Source organism: Solanum dulcamara, chromosome 11, assembly GCF_947179165.1.
Source record: "Solanum dulcamara chromosome 11, daSolDulc1.2, whole genome shotgun sequence".
NCBI classification, from domain to species: Eukaryota; Viridiplantae; Streptophyta; class Magnoliopsida; order Solanales; family Solanaceae; genus Solanum; species Solanum dulcamara.
In genome coordinates this window covers 55,493,526-55,514,187 of record NC_077247.1, presented here as the reverse complement: position 1 = coordinate 55,514,187, position 20,662 = coordinate 55,493,526, and the positions used below count along the sequence as shown (strand labels likewise).

The window sequence follows — 20,662 nt, the reverse complement described above, 5'->3', positions numbered from 1 at the left end:
CGCGGAAGTTAAGCTTGGTGACCAGGCCATCCAAAAGAAAAGTAGTTTCAAGTACCTTGGGTCTATCATGCAAGGCAGCGGAGAGATTGACGATGATGTCACACATCGTATTGGGGAAGGAGGGATGAAATGGAGGCTCACTTCTGGTGTGCTATGTGACAAGAAGGTGCCACCACAACTTAAGGGCAAGTTCTACAAAGTGGTGGTTAGATCAGCTATGTTATATGGGGCGGAGTGTTGGCCAGTTAAGGTCTATCATGTTCAAAAGATGAAAGTAGCCGAGATGAGAAAGTTGAGATGGATGTGTGGGCATATCATGAGCGACAGGATTAGAAATGAGGCTATTCGAGACAAGGTAAGAGTGGCCTCGGTGGAAGACAAGATGCGGAAAATGCGACTGAGATGGCTTGGGCATGTGAAGAGGAGAGACAGATGCCAAGTGTGGAGGTGTGAGAGGTTGGCCATGGATGGTTTCAGAAGAGGTAGGGGTAGGCCGAAGAAATATTGGGGAGAGGTAATTAGACAAGACATGGCGCAGTTACAGCTTACCGAGGACATGACCTTAGATAGGAGGGTGTGGAGGACTCATATTAGGGTAGAAGTCTAGTACATAGTCTCGTTATTCTTCCGTATTAGTAGGCCCATTAGTGCACTATAATTTCTTGTGTTCTGAATTTTGTTATTATCTTTCTATTACTTTTTGTACTTTGATTACTCTATTTTATCTGTGTTGCTTTCGTTATTGGCGTTATTCGTTATTTGCTTTTCCATAACGCTTTGAACTTCTTAGCCTTATCTGACCTCTTTTTATGCTTTTTTTGAGCCGAGGGTCTCTCGAAAATAGTCGTCCTGCCTTGGTAAGGTCTGCGTACACTTTACCCTCCCCAGACCCCACGTTGTGAGATTTCACTGAGTTGTTGTTCAAATACACAATCAAGTGCATAACTTTGAAGGAATTAACTAAGGATTGGGAGAGTTGTTAATTGTTATATATTTTATGATGCCTTCTCCCACCGAAGAACCAGGTTATTCAGTATTTAAACAAGATTTTAGGTGAAAAAACTCTTCTTCTAGAAATAAAAAAATCACGTCTCTTTATTTTAATTTATTTATCTTTCCTTCTAAACGTTTAAGGTGGTAAATTAATTCGCTCGATAAAAGATTTAAAAAAGAAATACTACATAGTACTTAAAGAAGCAAAAATATGATAACTTTATTATGTAAAATAACTTGTACAAGACCCTTGTGCTCATCACACGCCATTTCACGAGCGGATGACAACTTTGACGACTGGCTAAATTCCAAGAGACTAAATTGGAGGTTCCTTAATTTTAGAGATATATAGAAAATACCTATGAGTTCAGAGACGAAGCTATGATTTCAATTTTATGGGACGTTCTCTGAATTTTACTGACGATTTAAAGTGATAACAATTAGATTTTAAATGTAATATTTATATATATTTAATAAATTCACTATTTCAGTAAAAATTTACGCCAAACCGCTTGTGGGCTACTAGCTCTGCCCTGCCTATAACATTAAATAAAATGCCGCAGTAAAAGGCTATAATTTTAAAAATGTTATGTAAAGTGCTATTGTGATTATTTAGCAAAATTTAGAAATAAAATGAGGGTATATATACAATAATAGATATTTGCTTCTTCAAATTCAAGCAAGGCACAAAAAAACGTTGTGCTCGTTACACAAACTTAATTTCCCATCGTTGAAGCTATTAGTTCTATCTCTTAATTACATGAGACAAGCACATAATATAAATTCCTAAAGACCAAGAGGAAGAAAAAAAACATGATCGATGTTGGAAGTAGGTAGGTAAAAAAGAAATGTTAAACATCACATAATAGAACAAGCATTGGGATTATCATCACTAAAAAGATGAGTAATCCTTTCTTCAGTAGCATTAGGGGTAATTTGTGCCTGTGGTACATTTTTAACAAAACCAGCAGGTGCCTTTTTGTCATATGCCTGAGCTACATATGGATAAGACACCAAATTATATGGAACATATGGCCACATTTCTGCTCTTTTTCCAGTGCTTTTTATTCTATTCAACACTCTTTGTGGATCAACATACCCACTCACTATCACCCTGTTTTGTTTTCTAATCACTTCCAATGTTTTCACACCTGAAAATAAATTAAATTAAATTAAATCACAATAATTCGCGGTCGAAAATAATATACGTACATCCAATGTTATATCAAGCTCATAAAGTGATGAATATAATGTTATTTCACTTAACTAAAATAGTAGTAGCATTTCCATTACTATGCTTTTATTACAAAATATTATTCGTCACCTTTCATCATTTATCGACTATTGATTTACTCTAAAAAAAAATAGGTGTTAACCTCATAGAGTTATTAATAAAAAGAAGAAGTTCGATAACTCCACACATGGGAGTACTTAATTATATATATATATTAGTAGGAAAATATGATAGTAAAAACCTTTCATGCGTCTAACTGCATTCTTGACTCTTCTTTCACATCCATCACAGTCCATCTTCACTTTTATCTCCACTGTCTAACAATTTCACCAAAAATAATATCGTCAATGCCAAGAAAATAATATGCGCAAAATTAGGTTATCAAATTAATTAAAGAGCATATATATATATATATATATATATATATATATATATATAACATGAATTAGAAATTAAAGTACCTGCAATGGTCTCCTTTTGGTACGTCGTCTTGTGCTAGTAACGGTGCAAAAATTTGATAAATAATCAAGAACACCCATATTATAAAATTCTCTCTATCGAATTTCACTTATCTTTGGGAGAAAGCAAGTAATGAACAAATATATAAAGAGAGACTTGTGTTGTGAGTTTTATGGGGAGGGGGAATATTATAACAAGTTGGTTAGGTGGATATGGGACAATGACAACTAAAGCAAGACACTATATATCGTGTCTATGAAAAAGGAGTTTAACTTAAATATATTTTCGTTATAGTATTAGTGTAATTTAGTTACCTATTTACTATACAATAACTATTACAATTCAGTTCGAAATAAGTTGAAGTCGACTATAAAAAAAAAATTAAAAAAAAGTGAAGTAATGGCGGTAGATTGTTTGATTTTCATTCTGCTAAAGAAATCGTCCACAAAAGATGCAAGTGTGCCAAGAAATGATGATTCTTTATGTAACTCCTTATTTGTTTATTGTGATGTGTTATTAGTAATTGGAAAATTGTTGTAAAGTACTTTTATGTCTTCCTTTCATTTTTGTTCAGTGGGTGTGGCTTTGCCTTTTTCATTTATTTATCAATTAACGCCCCTAATTATTGCCTTCCAATGTCCCATGATCCTAAATTCGTGCACAAAACATCTGGATTTCATTTTGGACTATTTCAGTTTCCTATTTCTTTCTATACAATAATAATAAAAAATCATTCCTCCAAATTATATTTTGTTGGAAATCCCAATATAAATATTTGAACTTGGGAGTTCATTACTTTTGTTTTATTCTGTATTTAATCTCAGACCTCACTTGTGAAATTATATTTCTATTATTGTATGTAAATACTATTTTATCGGGTACATATCTTATTACTTAGTATTATAGAAATTGTCATGGACGAAAACATAAAGAGTATGAAGAAACTAACATGCATGTTAACGTTTAATCTGATTAGTTAATCAAGTCAAGATTATTACACTATTAGAAATATAGTGCAAACTTTGGTATACATTAAAAGCATCAATAAATTGAGACAGTTGGTACATAAATTCAATTTTTGGGTTGGAGAGTTTGGAATATTTTCTTGAATTTTGCTCCATGATTGACAAACGTCCTTTGAGACCTTTCTTCTATGTAGGGCAACCTATTTTTGAGTTGGAAAAAGTTATTAAAAAAAGAAGGAAAGAAAAGTAGGTTCATAGAATATTTTTTTTATCCCCACAAGTAAAGAGATGAAACTAGTTATAATTGGACTGAAATTATTTATCTAAAAGAAGAATCCCAGGTCTCAAGGCATAACGTAAATCATTATGGTGCATCAACTTTTAGTATCGTTAAATTAAAATTTAGGATATATATATATATAAAGTATAACTTACAGTTATGAAAAAATCGTAGTAAAAAGACTAATATTTAACTATCTGGTATAATGATACTTTTCAATAAAAGAAATGATGAGTTCCAAACCAATTATAGGATATTTATGTTGTCCTCTTTTTAGTTTGGGAGTCAAATTGTAGGCCATGGGAACCTTATTAGTCACTTCAGCTTCAAAAATAGAATCATATTTTGGTGATTGAAGAGAATACATGTATCAGTTCCAACTTATCTGCAAGAAAAAGGGGATTTTAGCCATACAAAAAACAAAGGAAAATTTGTTTTTTTTCCCACTAAATTCAGCTTTACATATCAGTTCAAATCCACATAAGCAAATTCAATTATTTTCTTGAAGCTGGAATATCTTGTATAACAAATGATTTCTTTTAGGACACTTCCTAGAGAGGTCAGAACTATCCCGAAAACAGAAAAGATACCGACAGGAATCAGAAGCATCCAGTCATGTATTCTGTTAGCTTTGCATCATATGATCAGATAATGTAATGAACTCTCCAGAACAATGACATTTGGTACAACTTGTCGAGTGGCTGCTGCAATCAAAACAAAAGCATCAACTTTTCTATTATGCTCTATGGATAATGCTTTAACATGCTTTTTGATTGCCAAGTCCTTTGGTTTACACACTGTAAAAAGACTAAGGAGCATATATTCCATATACCACCAGTTTGTGCCTTTTGGTATCTCAAAAGCAGCATTTGTCATCATTCCAAATCAATTCATCCTAACGTTGTGTATGTTTTTACACATTTGCCAACATACTTCAACTGAATTAAACTAGCTTACGATCACAGAAATAATTCAAACAATTCCATTTTTCTAATAAGTTTCCCCTTTACCACATGCTAATCTGCAGCCTTAATTGTTCCTAGTTGTCGCAGAAAGGTAGATGACTCGTTTTTCTATAATATAGGTCTCTCCAGAAGTCAGTGATAAAGAACACCTGAATAACTCTAGATCATGTATTATAAGCTGAAAGGGAAGAGGAAGAGGGGTGGGGAGGAGTGTTGGGCTAGGCCAGCCTATAGATACTATTAATATGGAGAGATTTCGGGCCACAACCTGCATGGTTTTCCCAGAAGTCTTCACAATGTCCCTACACTTTATATGTAACTTCTTTTCCTTGTTAACTTCCAATGTGGCACTTTGTTTTCACACCCAACAATTTCCCCCTTGAACCAAGTGCCACTGACCAATCACCAAAAATTGAGGAACAAGACAAACAAAAGGAACATTTTCAAAAAGAACACAGATAATCAAGTTAATTACTAGGGATGCATAACAAAAATATTGTCATTTTGGGAATTCCATTGAAGCATAAAAAGAAAAAAAAAGGGGGGGGCCATCAAGAGAAATGCACATGTGGCAGCCGCTCCGAAATCCATTAAGACATAAGAAAGTGATGAAGGACTTACAGAATATTTCAGTCTTACATTTTGATGTCGTTGACTGGCTTAGTGATCACAACTTTTTCAGCATTTGGCCTCTTAAACCATTCCAAAATGCAGCTGCATTAACAGCTCTCTTGCCAGGAAGTTGAATTTCCAAAACCTGAAATACCAAAAAAAAAATTAGCATTATAAAGATTTCAAAATCAGTGTAACATACCAAGAAAAAGAAGATGCAGTCAACATGAATATCAACCTCTAATATCAGAACTGCCCATTTTAGAAGATCTATCTACAGAAAAAGAAGTGTCCATGCTTTGCAGACAACTAATCCTCCCCCCCCCCCCCCTCCCTCCTCTCTATATCTATCTCTCTCCACAAAAGATTCAAGACAAATAACATGAGGAAATCTTGAATGGACTCAGATAAATGTGTATGCACACAACCAATGTATTGATAGTAGAGCTGTTAATTTAGATGAACAAAATCATACCCAACCCTCAGTTTACTGGATAACCAAGAAACAACAAATTTTAATTTGAGTCATCATGGAATATTAAAGGTCATTGTACATACATAGAAAGCCGGCGTCAATGGTGGATCTCGTGTAATTTTCCAAATTTAGGACAATATGAAAATAGGACTATAAACGCTGATAGACCTTGCAGCTTAAATAAAAAAATACTCATGAATTTTAAGGTACAAAATCTTCTCACCTCCAGTGCCGTGCCCCCACCACAAGGAATTACCAGCGAACCTTTGGTGAAAAGCACATCATTGGCCTCTATATCTTGACTTCTGATACCACCATAAATCCGAGTAGTGATAATTTTAAGCTCTACAATTCTGCTCTCGCTGCTGCTAGGGTCAATAACATTAAGTCTAGCTCGGGTTCCTGGCCATCCTGCAAATGCCCGAACCTAAAAGCTACTGTGTCATGATCACTCAGCCTGATTAAAAGACAATGAGAAGAATACCTTGTTATGAAGCATTTGAGCATCTTCATCAAAGGATAGCCATGACTCCTCAGGAGTTATCTGCAAGAAGCGAAAATCAGAGTCTTATTGCCAGAATTTGATTGAAAGGTTTATCTGAATTTTGATTAGCCAAGTCGAAACATAAAATCTGCATAAATGCATTGAATGGTGTTTGAAGAAAATAATTATTTAGAGATTGTACAAAAAGAACTATCTTGTGCTACAGTTGAGACCCATTATTGGTGTCACTCCAACAGTGATGTCTCATTTTTTAGATGGACTCACTTCTCATGTAAGCCTACCTACCCATTGATAGTGAAGCATGGAACAAAGTTTCAAATTGGGACGATCTTACTTTCAGGAGCACTAAACATTTAAGCAATGGAGGAAATATGTTTTGTGAAATAGGATCCACTGTATGCCTGTGATAATATATGCTTAACCTTCATTCGACTATTCTCTAATTATTTTAAAAAAAAAAAACAATGATTTGTCTGGTGAAATATGCTGACAAGCAAACAAATATGGCTAGCAATATGAGGGGAAGTGAATCCTGAGTTCCTTATGTTTCATGAACAGGATATGCAAGACTTTTCAATTTTGAGCTAACTCCTCCAGTGAAAATGGACCTAGGCTATTTCAGCAGTATCCGGCTTATGGTAAACGAAATGGTGAATAAATCATAGAGGATATGTGGCCACCAATCAGGTTCTAACATGTGTCATTGTGCTCCAGAAGTTTACCTTAGGGCACCAATAATTGGATGCTGATTTAACCTCTGTACTGTAAAGGATCCACCCCCGGGGAATACAAATGCTACCCTTCATTTATATTTCATATCTAGGTTCTGAATTGAAACGTGGCATTCGTTACTTCAAAGTTCGAACTAACTTGACCATCAGAGTAACATGTTTAGTGCCCATCTCGGCCCTATTTATCTCCCAGATACTTTGAAATCCTTCAACTAGACTCCACCCTGAACCCCAAGCACTGATCCTTCAAGGTAACTACAATCAATATAAGGTGTATTTGCACAACATACCACGAGACTATTCCAGAGTCATATTCCATCCATAAGCAGGGCCTATTATCTTCCTTTGTTTTTCGTGAAAAGGTAATAAATTGTATTTATAAACAGCACGAAGTTCGTGCTGGAGTTTATGTACAGTGAGAAAAGACACCAAACGTATGGCCCTCTTTTAATCCTAGAGAGCCTTTATGAGTTCTAGCAAAGCTTCTGCCTTTTCTTCTCGATAACCATTGTGTCAAGGTCGGCTTGCGTGCACGACTAATTCTACGGAGTACCTGCTAGTCTGCTACCTCCCACTAGCACAGATACAGGGTGACTTTGTCCACTTAAGCTTGGACAAATGGGAAGAAATCACCTGGTGTTTTTGCTTCCATTTGGATTCGAACCTGAGACCTCACAGTTGTCAACCTTTTTCATTGACCAGATACATAGCGAAACTTCTGCCTTGTTTACATAGTCCTTCTTACACCAAAATTGAAATAACATAATACACTCTTTAATTAATCCACTGGACTGATATATGTTTCTCTTCAAAACATCTTGAGTTTCTTTCTATCCAAATCACCTACAACGGGCAAATGGAAGCTAACACCTTTAAGTAATACACTTTCTGGTACTAATAATTATGAGAGGTTTCTAGGTAGATAACAGGCATATCCGTCCTGGCTATAAAATGTCCAACCATAAAACTTGAAATGTTTGTTATGCAGGCCTGTGCTTAAGCCTTCCCTTAAATTCAGTATACAATACTGGGGCATATATCCTGGCAAGATGGCTAATATCTTAACCTTCTCAGGACCTCAGAATGTTGCTGATACAGGAAAATTTGTGTTGAACGCCACGATGTTCTATGCACCCACCTCTCCATTTTGTTTAACATTACACTTAAAACTGAGAAGAAATGCAACAAACGGAGGAAACACTGTAGGGGGATGATTTTTACCTTGGGAGCCAGGGTAGCTTTAGAGTCATCTTGCTCTTCTGCTCTTCCACTTGCAGACCCATCAAATATGGATGGAAGTTCACGAATTAGAAGTTTAGAACCTGAATGGAATAAAAGGCCATGAGCTATTGAAAAACGGAATCTGAATCTTGCCAAATATTCGACATCCCAATATCTTCACATAGCACAGACAACAACACTGATTCTAATTTGGTCACATGAATTTCGAAAGAGCAGAGTGACAATATCACACTGGAATACCACCTCTTTAAACCCTGCCAAAGATTCTCCAACTATTACACAAATAACTTGCAGTGACCAAAAATAAAAGCTAAAATAAATTATGTTCTCCAATTCTACAGGCCAAACAATACATTCAATATCACAGACAGAAAAAAAGGTTGCTGTTAAACTAAGAATACACATTTCATCCAGGAAGACAAGCATTATAACACTGAAATTTGCAGTTAGTAAAGAGCAGGGAGTAGAAGATAAGAGTAACAAACCTAGATCAAATAGTAAGTCAAGTAAATCTGGAGCCTGCAAAAAGATATTATAATATCAGTCAGAAATTTCATTAAAAGATGAGGGTACTTCCCAGAAGTGGGCAGTTCACACACATATATCTCCCAGGGTACAAATAAGTCAAGGAGCAACTATGTGGTTTAATTAGTACTCTGACACATTTTCATGTATCTGCGTCATTATACACCAACCATAACTGTTTGACCTTACCTAGCAAGGAAAATTGAAAAAATGGAATAATCACAGGAATTTTTTACCAAAAATAGCAAGCACTGGGAATCAGTTTTTTGCTGCATCCAGAACAATGGACTTGCAGAACTTAATCAAGCATTTACCCATGATGAAAAAAAACAATCAAAAACAACATTTCTGGAAGGAAATCATAAAGACCTTTATTTGATCATCAATTGTTACTCTTTCACGAGCAATAACTGGTCCAGCATCCAATTTACGAACTGTGTAAGCTAATGACACCCCTGTTTCTTTAACATCATCCTGAAATTATTTATATAATTCCAAAAATCATAAATCCATCGGACAAGTAACTCTCATAATTTCCATGAGCTTTCAGGAGAATGAAACCTGCAATGCTCTTTGTACAGGAGCTGCACCACGGTATAGAGGCAGTAAACTTGGGTGTATATTAACTGTTCCTGCTTGATTGGATCAAAAAGACTAAAGCGCATTCAGATAATTGAGCTTAAGCAGGAAAAAAGTATTTGTAAACAGTTGCATGATGCGAGGGAAACCCCTATAATTAGTGCTGCCATCCTCTTGGTTTTAACTCCAAAATATGCAGTTAATCATTTTATGCGTCAGCTATTCAGAATCCCTCTAGACGGCTAAGCTTTAGTAATTAAATTACATTGACATCCTTTCTTTCTTAGTGTACAATTTTCCACTAAGAATGTTAAAATGTACTGACACCCAGCGGCTGTCGTAGATTCTCCATTGTGAATCACCAAGGAAATGCACTGAATATAAATATTAGAATTCCAGGCTTTCACCAGCAAATTTCCCTGACTTAATTCTGTAGAAGATTCTTTAGGAAAGGTCTTCTTAAAACAAAAGAAATGCCAAATACGAGAATGATGTGGTTAAAGTATATCATGAGCTAAAGTAAGAAACTAAGAACTCCCCATCAAGTGAAAAATGGTTCTAACTCTGATAACTCCCAAACTCCAACACTTGAAAATTATGAAAATGCAACATTAACAAAGAGTTAGGGACCTACAAAATAGAATTGCATAATAATTAGCAGTCTATTGCATAACCTTTTGATGGAATATTCAGAAACTTTGTGGGTAAAATATTCCCATATGCAGCAGTAACACAAAGCTCTGGCTCCAAAGATTTAAAGTTAAAAAGAAATGCTTCCTGCACTACAATAACACAGTTAATAAGATGCATAATGGAACCAAGTCACTATAATTTTACAAACTTCTGAAGATTGATCAGCACAATTGACATTCAGACATAGGATCTTTCAGCAGGCACAAAAGCATAGAAATGCATCAAGGAAGCTATTTGTTTTTTTTCATAGTTTCATAACTAAAGCATCATTTTAACTTGTTACGAAAAATCACTGGTCATCAAAAGAAACATCGCCTTCTAATTTTTTACTTTTCTCGCTACCCTAGAGAATGTATCTGATTTCATGTCCTAAAGAATTATAACCAAAGCTTGTGTTTCTACAAACAAAATGATTACAGTAAAAACGCACCATGGCAATTTGTCATAAGGAAGACATCATAATAGTAAGTAACTTAGTTACCTCACCAGCCTTCACAGGTGTGAAAATCAAATCAGAAGGGAAGCCTCTGTCAAGAGCATGTTGTGCAACTGGTGAAGGCATTACTTTTCTTCCTCTATCCCTTCCAGAAGGTGGTTGTGTAACAATGGCTGTGACCTACGTTAAAGTAGCTCAGTTTCGCACCCCATCCACAATGTTTAAGTGCAATCAAAAACTGAAAAGTATACCAAAATCATCTACTGAAGATTATCAACCCAATCGGACAAGAAATCTTCAGATTGCAAGAACGCAAAATCTATATGCACTCCAAAAGATTTAACTTGCATAACACTTCACGAGGAAATAAGACGACTTGGTTCACTCAAAGAAGAAACATAAGCAATGTGATAACTTTAATAATACGCCAAAAAGAAACAGACTGTTCAGTAAACTTAAAAGAACAAGTTTATATGTCACATTAGTACAAAGATAAATTACTTGAAGGAAAAAGAGAAAGAAAAGAGAGAAATGAGTGTCAACTTCCTATTTTCACATTGAATAAACATGTGAACAAAATTGATTTGGGGGACTAGTTAAATCCTGCTTTCAACTCAAGTACACAATAAAGTTAAAAATCAAGTCTTTCCAGAAATTCTAGCTCACAGGCATCCCAAATGTCCATACACACATACATCTAACAATATTAGGTCTATGCCCGGATGAAAAAGAATACACCTCAGTTGGAATATAGAACAACCATATAAATCAAATATATCTATTCCACTACATTTTGCACCCATTTCATTCCAATGCTCAATAATTTATTTCTCTTATAAAATGCACTACTGGTGCAAGCAATTTCTGTTACCATACCTCAAAAAGAGAATCTGGGACAGCAGAAGCATTGAATAAAGCATCAAGTACTGAAGCAGATACCTACAATAATTATGCTATTAACAACAAGGTCTTAATAAAAGTTTATGTTTTTGTGTAAATCAAGAAAGGGGAGATTGGAAGCAATGTGCCAGATAAACAAACCTGAGGAGAACCCAAAAAGACAAGACGCTTCTTCTTGGAAGTGGAAGTGATATTAGAAGAAGAAGCGGTGACACTAAAGCTGCAAAAGCGTCGAATCATAAGTGAAGACGATAACATCCTCTTTTTTTTCCCTCTGAAGGACTACTTAGGAATGAGGGTGAGGACTGAGGATGTTTTTGTTTTGAGGAATAGTAGTGCACTTAATTTCTTCTCAAATTTTGTCGCCTTTGCAGTTTTTATAAAATTAATAATAATAATAATAATTTAAAGGACATGAGGTATTTATTTAGAGAAAATGACATAAATAATTACTTAACGATAGAAGTAGGTCTAAAATAGAAAAAACTTACATAAATATGCTATATTAAAAAAATATTTACTATTTATAATAATAATATTTTTTTCGCGAAACACTTATAATACATATATAATACAATTTTAATATATATTACAAAAGAGTACTTATAAAACACATATAATACAAGCATTATTCATGGATTGTACGTTTATCGCACATTTTAATACATTTCTAATATATTGTGTCAATTTCTTACCAAACAAGCATAATATATTTTAAAACACTTACAATACATTTTTAATTATATGCATAATTCACTTTTAATACATAACAGAATTATCATAGTATTGTTATGTATTGCTATAAATGATAATAAATAAAAAAAAGTATCGCTAAAATCAATAATTATTTATTAAAAAATGTTCACCCAAATAATTTTTTTTCTAAAATAATCATTTAATTATAGATCCATTTACTTAAATAACATAATATATAACATTAATTACGAACTTTAATACCTATTTCATTTTTACTGAAAATGACAATATTTTTCTTACCCGAAATAGCAAAACAATAAAATATCTTTCTTTTTCTTTTTTGTCTCCCCACTTTTACATAAATGAAGCTTTCTCTCTCTCTTCTGATTTTTCCATTTATTTTTCTCTTTCTCTTTTCTCTCTCTACTTCTTCTCTTCTTCTTTTTTTGTCTATGTTTTTCTCTTTCTCCATTTTTTTAGAAATAATAATTAATTATTTTAATTTAAAACTTAATTTTGAATTATATATTATAGAAATGATGTTTTTACTAATTTTTAAATTAAATATTTTTTTATATAAATACATATATAATGCATTTCTAGCACAATAAAAAAAAATATAAATGATAAGTGTAATATATTTTGAATTCAATATACTATATTTATTATAGAGGTGTTTAAATGCACGTAGTGAATATATAACTAAAATATTTTTAATACAATAATATGTTCTCTTAATAAGAGAAAAAAATAAAAAAAATTATAAAAAAATTAAATTCAATATATTATAGGCATGTTTCAATGCACGTGGTGAATATAATTAAAAATATTTTTAATACAATAATATATTTCGTTAATAAGAGAAAAAAATAAAAAATATTATAATAGATTTTGAATTCAATATATTATAGGCATGTTTCAATGCACGTGGTGAATATAATTAAAAATATTTTTAATACAATAATATATTTCGTTAATAAGAGAAAAAAATAAAAAATATTATAATAGATTTTGAATTCAATATATTATAGGCATGTTTCAATGCACGTGGTGGATATATAACTAAAATACTTTTAATACACTAATATATTCCGTTAATAAGAGAAAATAATAACAAATATTATAATAGATTTTGAATTTAATATATTATAGGCATGTTTCAATGCACGTGGTGAATATATAATTAAATATTTATAATATAATAATATATCTTAGCATCATTAATAAGAGAAAAAATAAACAATAATTAAAATACATTTTGAAATCAATTTATGATACATATTATAGGTATCTTTCAATAAATGTGGTGAATATATAATTAAAATATTTTTAATACAAATACATTATAAGTATTATATGTGAATTTCAAGCACTTCGGTACTATTTAAATTAGTTTTAAATTGGAATAATTAATTATTATTTAAAAAAAGGGAGAAAGAAAAAGAGAAAAAGAAAGAGAAAAATAGATAGAAAAAAAAAAGAAGCACACAGAAAGGGGGGGGGGAGAAAGAAAAGAGGGTAATGGAGTGATTTTAATTATTAATTAAGATAAATATGTTACAGATCGTAATTAAAAAAATATAAAAAAGGTAATTATTAATCTAAAAGAGTTCATTTATGTAAAAATTCATTAATTATACAATTATAATCTTTTGACTATTCAAGAACTTTTCAGGTTTAGAACCCATTTGGATTAACTAATAAGTTAGTTATAACTTATAAGTTATTTTCAATTTTTTTGAGTGTTTGGTTGGCCAACTTAAAATTATTTGTGCTTAAAATGGATCCCAATAAATAATTGAGTTTGTTTGAATAGACTATTGAGCAAATTACACCCAATGGCCATTCGACCCTTTTTTTTAAAAAAAAATAGCCACGCTTTTTTATCCTACCAAAAAATTATCAATGGCCACTCGGCTGTGAGGTTATTTTGAATCAACAAGTACGCTAATTTGTTTTTCAAAATTTCAGCCGAAATTCTTTATTTTTTTGAAGTCAAATATATCAAGAATTTTGAAATAATTGTGCTATAAATAAGTTGGATATTTTTTTTAATTACCACTATTTCAGCCTATTTGGCTTTTGTTTAATCAGTTAGGTTCTGAAATAGTAATTAAGAGACCAAAGTATCAAACCCCCATTTGCACATTAATTGTCGATAAATAAATGACTTTTAGATCAGATTTGTGTACTTGCCCGATTTAATTTTTTAACGGTAGCTTAAAGTAATTCAATATACTTTTTTTTTTAAAAAAAAATAATTGCTTGGTATGCTATCTAATTATTTATTAGCTCCCCCAAAAAAATTGTTGTGCTATTTAAAAAAAATGTTGATTTAATTTATTTTTTCCTCCTTTTTTATTTTTTTCTTTTATAATTGTTTTACTTTTTTTGTGGAAAAAATAAATATTCATGTCGTTTTAGTTTTTTGTTTATTCTTTTATTTATTAAGGTGGGAATGCATGATAGTCAAATAAATATCGATACATTACATAATTATTTACATAATATCGATACATGATTATACACATTTATACAATATCAATATATTACATATACACTACATAATTATTTATACATCATATATACATGTTTATATATAATTTATACAATATTGATACACCTTTATACAATATCGATACATTACATATACACTACATAACTATTTATACAATACTGATACATTACATAACTATTTAGAAAAATCGATACATTACACATACACTACATAATTGTTTGTATATTATATATATACATGTTTTTACACTATTTATACAATATTGATAGATGGAAAAAAATCCATGAAAAAAGTTTTTTTAAAAAAGAGGATATTTTTTATTTTAAAAAATGCAGCAAAAAATTAACAACAGTAAAATAATTTTTATCTTAAAAAAATCAACACGGCAAAGGAAAAATGAAAAAAAAAGAAGGAAAGAAAGCAAAAAAGGCATAATGATATTGAGCCAAATTGAGTCCTATAGTATTCAGCAAAAAAGGCCTAATGACCTTGGTCAGAATTGAGCCATAGTGTTTAGCCCATTGTCTCTTTTTGGCTATTTTTTGTGTAAATAAAAATATGACTATATTTTTTTGTAAACTAATAACTTTTTGGTACATATATGAAATTAGCCTAAGATTTTTTTAAGCAGCTTATAAGTTGAAAACAACTTATAAATTACTCAAAATAATCCCATTCAAACAGGCTCTAAAACCGATAAATGTATAATTAAGAAAGCTTAACTATACACTTATCAGTTTTAATCTTTAAGTATTCAAAAAATTATCAAATTTAGTCTTTATCTATTTTTTATACAAATAACTTAAATTTATATTAATGAAACTCATGTCTTGGTGAAATTAAGTCTTTTAACCCATTTTATCTGGTGTTTTTTCTTCAAATTAGCATTATAAAAAGAATATAACTGATTAAAAATTAAATTAAGGAGAAAAATTATAGTATGTTATATAGCGTGCCGAAATATACGATAAAGAAGTGAAAAAATCAATGTTGGGAGCTTGTTAGCCAAAACCCCTAATAGCAGAAACAGAGAAAGAAGCAGAAGCAGAAGCAAATGGAGGGATGTTGTCTAACATTCACAACAGCCAGACCTTCAACATGCCTTCATTACAATTCTACTTTTGTCAAACAATTTCACACAAATACTATTAAACCAAGAAGAGGATTATCTGTAAAAGCATCGACCCACAACTTTTCTACAGCGAAGACGACTTTATCGAGGAACTGGGATGTTTCCAGTTACTCAAAAGCTCCTTCTTGGATGCCCAGATTTGAAGAACTTGATACCACCAATATGCTTCTTCGTCAAAGGATTATCTTCTTGGGTTCTCAGGTTATCACTAATTTAATTAAGATTTGGGATTTTGTTAATTCACCCTATGCTGATTATTTTCTCATTGGTTCCGTATCATTTAAGATTTGTGTTTTCTAATTCATTATGGGTAATCAGGATTTTAACTTTGTATGTGGTTTATTTAATTGGTCATGTATGAATTAGTTTTGTTTTCTTTTTCAATTTGTTAATTTTGCTTGGTTTAATTAGTATTGCTTGGAGAATGTGTCACAGGCTTAGAGTTTGGATTTTTTTCTTAGATGGTCTTTTTGTGTTTGCTACTAATTCACACTATTCTATTGACCAAACAGATAGCTTTTCGTTCTGCATGAACGTTCTTTCATTTGATTTCTTATTGAATGGTCTGTGGATGATATGTTATTTATGGTTGATTGCTTTGTGTTTAGAACGCGGCAGAGAGAAACTATCTTATAGTTCAATCTTAGAACTGTGGAGTTGTTTCTAATACTTGGGGAATTATTTGATGACGAACAGGTAGATGATATTACTGCGGATTTCATTATAAGCCAGCTATTAATTCTTGATGCAGAAGATGATAAAAAGGACATCAGATTGATCATTAATTCACCCGGTGGTTCAGTAACTGCTGGTATGTGTACATGGTTCATTTATTTTGGTTGCATCTGATGCTATCCTTTTCGTGGCTTACTCTCAAAACCTTGGTATTTGTAAAGGTGACATAAAACTGATTTAATGTATTGTTAGCTTGAACAGTGAATTTTTCTCCATTTTTGTTTCATAATTATGAACAAAGTGCCAAGTAATTGCTTGTTAGAAACTTTTTTGGCTTCTGAATGATTTTAGATAGAGATTAGAAGGAGAATAACACCTTATAATACCTTTCCACTCTCCAACACTTCTTGCCCACTGCGCTTATAGAAATTGAAACATAACTGATTTGTTTTGATAGGGATGGGAATATATGATGCCATGAAAATGTGCAAGGCCGATGTTTCTACTATCTGCATGGGACTGGCTGCATCCATGGGTGCGTTTCTCTTAGCTTCTGGCAGCAAGGGAAAGAGGTACTGCATGCCAAATGCAAAAGTGATGATCCATCAGCCACTTGGAACTTCTGGTGGTAAAGTATGTGCTTACACTTTGATCTTCTCAACAATTTCATGATATCATACAATAGTGTTTTGCTTTTGGTTAACACTTTTTTGAGAGAAACCTAATTTATGCAAGGGCTGGTGATGGTTCAACTTTGATTTGTTTTTATTTATTTGCTCTAATTGAACTGATTTTCTGAAGCTTTTTGAATTTTCTTATGATACACAAATATCCAAACGCCCAAAGGCGTTTCTTGCCAGAAGACTCTCTATCTGATGATAGAGGAGACTTTCTTGCCTGAAGGGTTCTAATGGAAAACACTGTTCTCTTTTACGCTGACGCATCACTGCATCCTGAGTTCCTGATTCTTCAAGATCTTTTACTCTCTGATTTATGAACAATTTTCAACATTGGAAATTGGTCATCTCTGGAGACAAATGTTCTTTTGATTTTTTTTATTTTTTATTTTTATTTTTTATGACAAGGGAAACCGCAGCCGCTACCCTTCGGGTGCATTCTTCTGATTTTTTTAACGCTCTGTCTCATACTATAGAGACCAAAAATCATTCTGTTATTCCCCCTCCTGTCCTGCTATTCAATAAGTTAGCTCTATAAAAATTTGAAACATCCTTATTTTTTAGACTGACTGCTCACTAGTTGTCCTATTTGTTAGTATGATCTCATTCTATTCAATTTATCATTCTGGAGCATATCAAAAGTCATTTCTCACCGACGTCAATGTGTTATGTCTGAGATCGCTACATCTTACATTTTATATGCTCATTCAATTGATCGTGGCCTTTCCCTGCAGCATTTCATTTGTTGGGATGGATTGCTGTAAAATCTGAAACAATATGTAATAGATAGTTAAATACCAACTTGACTGATTGAAGGATTGCTTCTAAAAGTGTTTAGCATATAGTTAATAGTTTATTGGTCTAACTAACTCATTCCCCTAGATGCAAAAATATGTTAGATCCCTCTCTCACTCCCCTTTTGCCTCCCCCCTCTCTCTATGCCCCGCAATCAAAATGTCGGTGGTTGTGCACTCAAAATGGAGTTAAAGCTTTTGCTTTACATTTTATTCTAGTAATGGGCGTGTGCACATACAACATGCATGATATGGTCAGTATTCAGGCTTAATGTTGAGCTTTCATTGGTCATGTTTAAATTTAGACATCCAAGCTAGTCATCCACTGTATGAGTATGACTCAAGTTCAGTCAAATTTATCCTGATGTCTTGAACTTCTACCCAACTTTGAGTTGGTTCTGTCAGATTCTTTAGCAGCTTCAGGACTTAGTGGGTTTACTGGCTATATTGTCAAAAAGGAAGACAAAGCATAAACCTCGTGTGTGTTCTGTAATTATCATTTTGGCTAGCCAGGCTAATGGTATTTAATAATTTAGATTCAGATCCACAGAGAGTAGTGATGTGATTTACAGATTCATTTGCTAATTTCATAGTGTTTGTGAATAAATATTTGTCTTAGCTCTATGAGTACTTTGGGCCAGTTTGATGGCAGAAGCTTGGCTGAGTGGTATTGAGGGACTTCTTCGGCAAGTCTCATTCTTACAAGACATCTGAGAGAATGAAGTCATAGGAAGCCTGTCAATTGAGCTAGGATTATAGTTATCCTGTTCATGCACACTTGTTGCTCACAAAAAGATATGGGCAGTGCTAAGTTTAGGAGACTCTGATTTTACACTTCATACAATTCCCCAAAACTAAATACTGAAATTCATTCAACTACTACAACAATTTATATAAAAGTTCTAGTAGTGTCAATTATGTCTACCGAATTTCTGTGAATTCCGTGTTCAGTTCATCTGAAGTATATTCAACATGCCATACCTCATTTGAAGGCTCGATTTCTTTGTTTGTGAGAAGCACGTGAAAATTTGGTATTGGTTACACCCAAACCAAAGTAATGTGCATGATTTGGTTTCATGTTGGGTTTGTGTTGTTCGGTCTTGATTTCCTTCGGACATGCAAATTACACACTGGTCAGTAATATTGAGTTATGAGTTTTGATCCAACAGGGAGTTGATGCCAATTAGTGTTAACCAATGTAAACATCCTTTGACAGGAATTAAATTAATTAACAATTTAATTAATATCTCAGTGGTGGTGATTTTAATGGTTCTGAAATTCAAGTGAGTCAAGCCGTAGACTACGATTTACTTCAATATTGTTCGCAACCAATTGCTGCTTCCACATTTTATTTACTTGAATTATTAACCCAGGTAAGTATCTTTCAAGTTGCTTATAAATCCATCTTAACCTATTCTGTTTATGTGTGTGAAGATGTTGCTAAATAAGATGCATCAAGTTCAAAACCTAATTAGGGTTGCATAAGGCAACAATTAGGTATGTGTCTATCCAAATTGCAACTTTGCAAGTGAGTCCACCTAGTGAACTCAGTGACCTGATCTTATGCTATTTGGCTTAGTTTTAACCAGTCATCTGCTAACATTTTGATGCAACAATAATTTATTTGAATGATTTATGCCAACATGCATCACATCAATATATGTTACTAATAAGCTAATGTTTCTTTGCTGTATGTGTTTCAAGAGCATGAATTTTTCCTAGTTTAATAACATTTTTGTTCTGTTTTTCCCTCATTAATCAAGATACTCTTCGTCTAATTTCATCTTCGTCATTAGCACATTGGTATGTGTCTTTCCAATATTTTTCACAATACTGTTTATATGACTTGTTATTCTAGTCAACGGAGATGAGTATACGGATCAGAGAAATGGGATACCACAAGATGAAGCTTAACAAAATAATATCAAGAGTTACTGGCCAGCCTTTAGAAAAGGTGATTATTTTAGATACCGTTTCTTACTGTAAATGAATTTTGTTTGTACAAGTTAGCTGAGTTAACTCTGATGATATTTCTTTATATCCTTTGATTTTCTTTTTGTAGGTTGAAGTGGATACTGATCGTGATAATTTCATGAATGCTTGGGAGGCTAAGGAATACGGGTTGGTTGATGCTGTTATAGATGACGGCAAACCAGGATTGGTAGCACCCATTACAGATAACACGCCGCCTCCAAAAACACGAGTTTGGAGTCAGTGGAAGATCGAAGGCACCAAGAAGGCAAAGAAAAATTTGCCTTCTGAGGAAAGGTTATTTGAAAATGATGAGCAGAGCAATGAACAGAAAGATGAAGCTCTCAGTCCTTTATAGTGTATTGGGATACATGTGGCCTTGAACAGATCTAGTCCTATTGAATTTGAGTTGTTGTCTTGAGGATTCATTGTAGATTATTAATTTTTCTATTATGGTCGACGTCAGTTGAGCCTTCTGTTGTACCAGTGTCACCTTTTAGTATTTGAATTGGTCCTTTATCAAAATAGAAAACATTTGAATTGGTAATTTTGTTGTGGATTTACATTGCATATCACATCCTTTAGGTCTATTGATAGAAAACGGA

At 32.7% G+C, this 20,662-nt stretch overlaps 3 protein-coding genes across 10 annotated transcripts; 1 reads left to right on the top strand and 2 right to left on the bottom strand.

Moving 5' to 3' along the window:
* Positions 1 to 1,639: 1,639 nt before the first annotated feature.
* Positions 1,640 to 2,962, bottom strand: LOC129873967 (heavy metal-associated isoprenylated plant protein 21-like). Its single transcript, XM_055949166.1, has 3 exons — positions 2,689 to 2,962; positions 2,469 to 2,544; positions 1,640 to 2,144 (listed from the first exon to the last, which is right to left on the bottom strand). Exons 1-3 carry the CDS (start codon positions 2,764 to 2,766, stop codon positions 1,852 to 1,854), a joined length of 447 nt encoding a protein of 148 aa, XP_055805141.1. The 5' UTR covers positions 2,767 to 2,962; the 3' UTR covers positions 1,640 to 1,851.
* A 796-nt stretch (positions 2,963 to 3,758) lies between these two features.
* LOC129874348 (uncharacterized) lies at positions 3,759 to 11,919 on the bottom strand. Of its 8 annotated transcripts, none has more exons than XM_055949613.1 (12): positions 11,736 to 11,919; positions 11,571 to 11,633; positions 10,740 to 10,874; positions 10,240 to 10,342; positions 9,548 to 9,618; positions 9,356 to 9,460; positions 8,947 to 8,980; positions 8,441 to 8,541; positions 6,468 to 6,527; positions 6,207 to 6,410; positions 5,536 to 5,653; positions 3,759 to 3,851 (listed from the first exon to the last, which is right to left on the bottom strand). In XM_055949613.1, exons 1-11 carry the CDS (start codon positions 11,850 to 11,852, stop codon positions 5,564 to 5,566), a joined length of 1,083 nt encoding a protein of 360 aa, XP_055805588.1. In that variant the 5' UTR covers positions 11,853 to 11,919; the 3' UTR covers positions 3,759 to 3,851; positions 5,536 to 5,563. The 8 variants fall into 8 exon arrangements, with proteins under 8 accessions (XP_055805588.1, XP_055805585.1, XP_055805587.1 ...); XM_055949610.1 differs by lacking the exon at positions 3,759 to 3,851 and adding an exon at positions 4,179 to 4,316 and having other exon boundaries at positions 5,518 to 5,653; XM_055949612.1 differs by lacking the exon at positions 3,759 to 3,851 and adding an exon at positions 4,180 to 4,316.
* A 3,856-nt stretch (positions 11,920 to 15,775) lies between these two features.
* Positions 15,776 to 20,604, top strand: LOC129875121 (ATP-dependent Clp protease proteolytic subunit 3, chloroplastic). The gene is made up of 5 exons (XM_055950550.1): positions 15,776 to 16,141; positions 16,637 to 16,751; positions 17,073 to 17,248; positions 19,945 to 20,040; positions 20,149 to 20,604. Exons 1-5 carry the CDS (start codon positions 15,863 to 15,865, stop codon positions 20,413 to 20,415), a joined length of 933 nt encoding a protein of 310 aa, XP_055806525.1. The 5' UTR covers positions 15,776 to 15,862; the 3' UTR covers positions 20,416 to 20,604.
* The last annotated feature ends 58 nt before the right edge of the window (positions 20,605 to 20,662 follow it).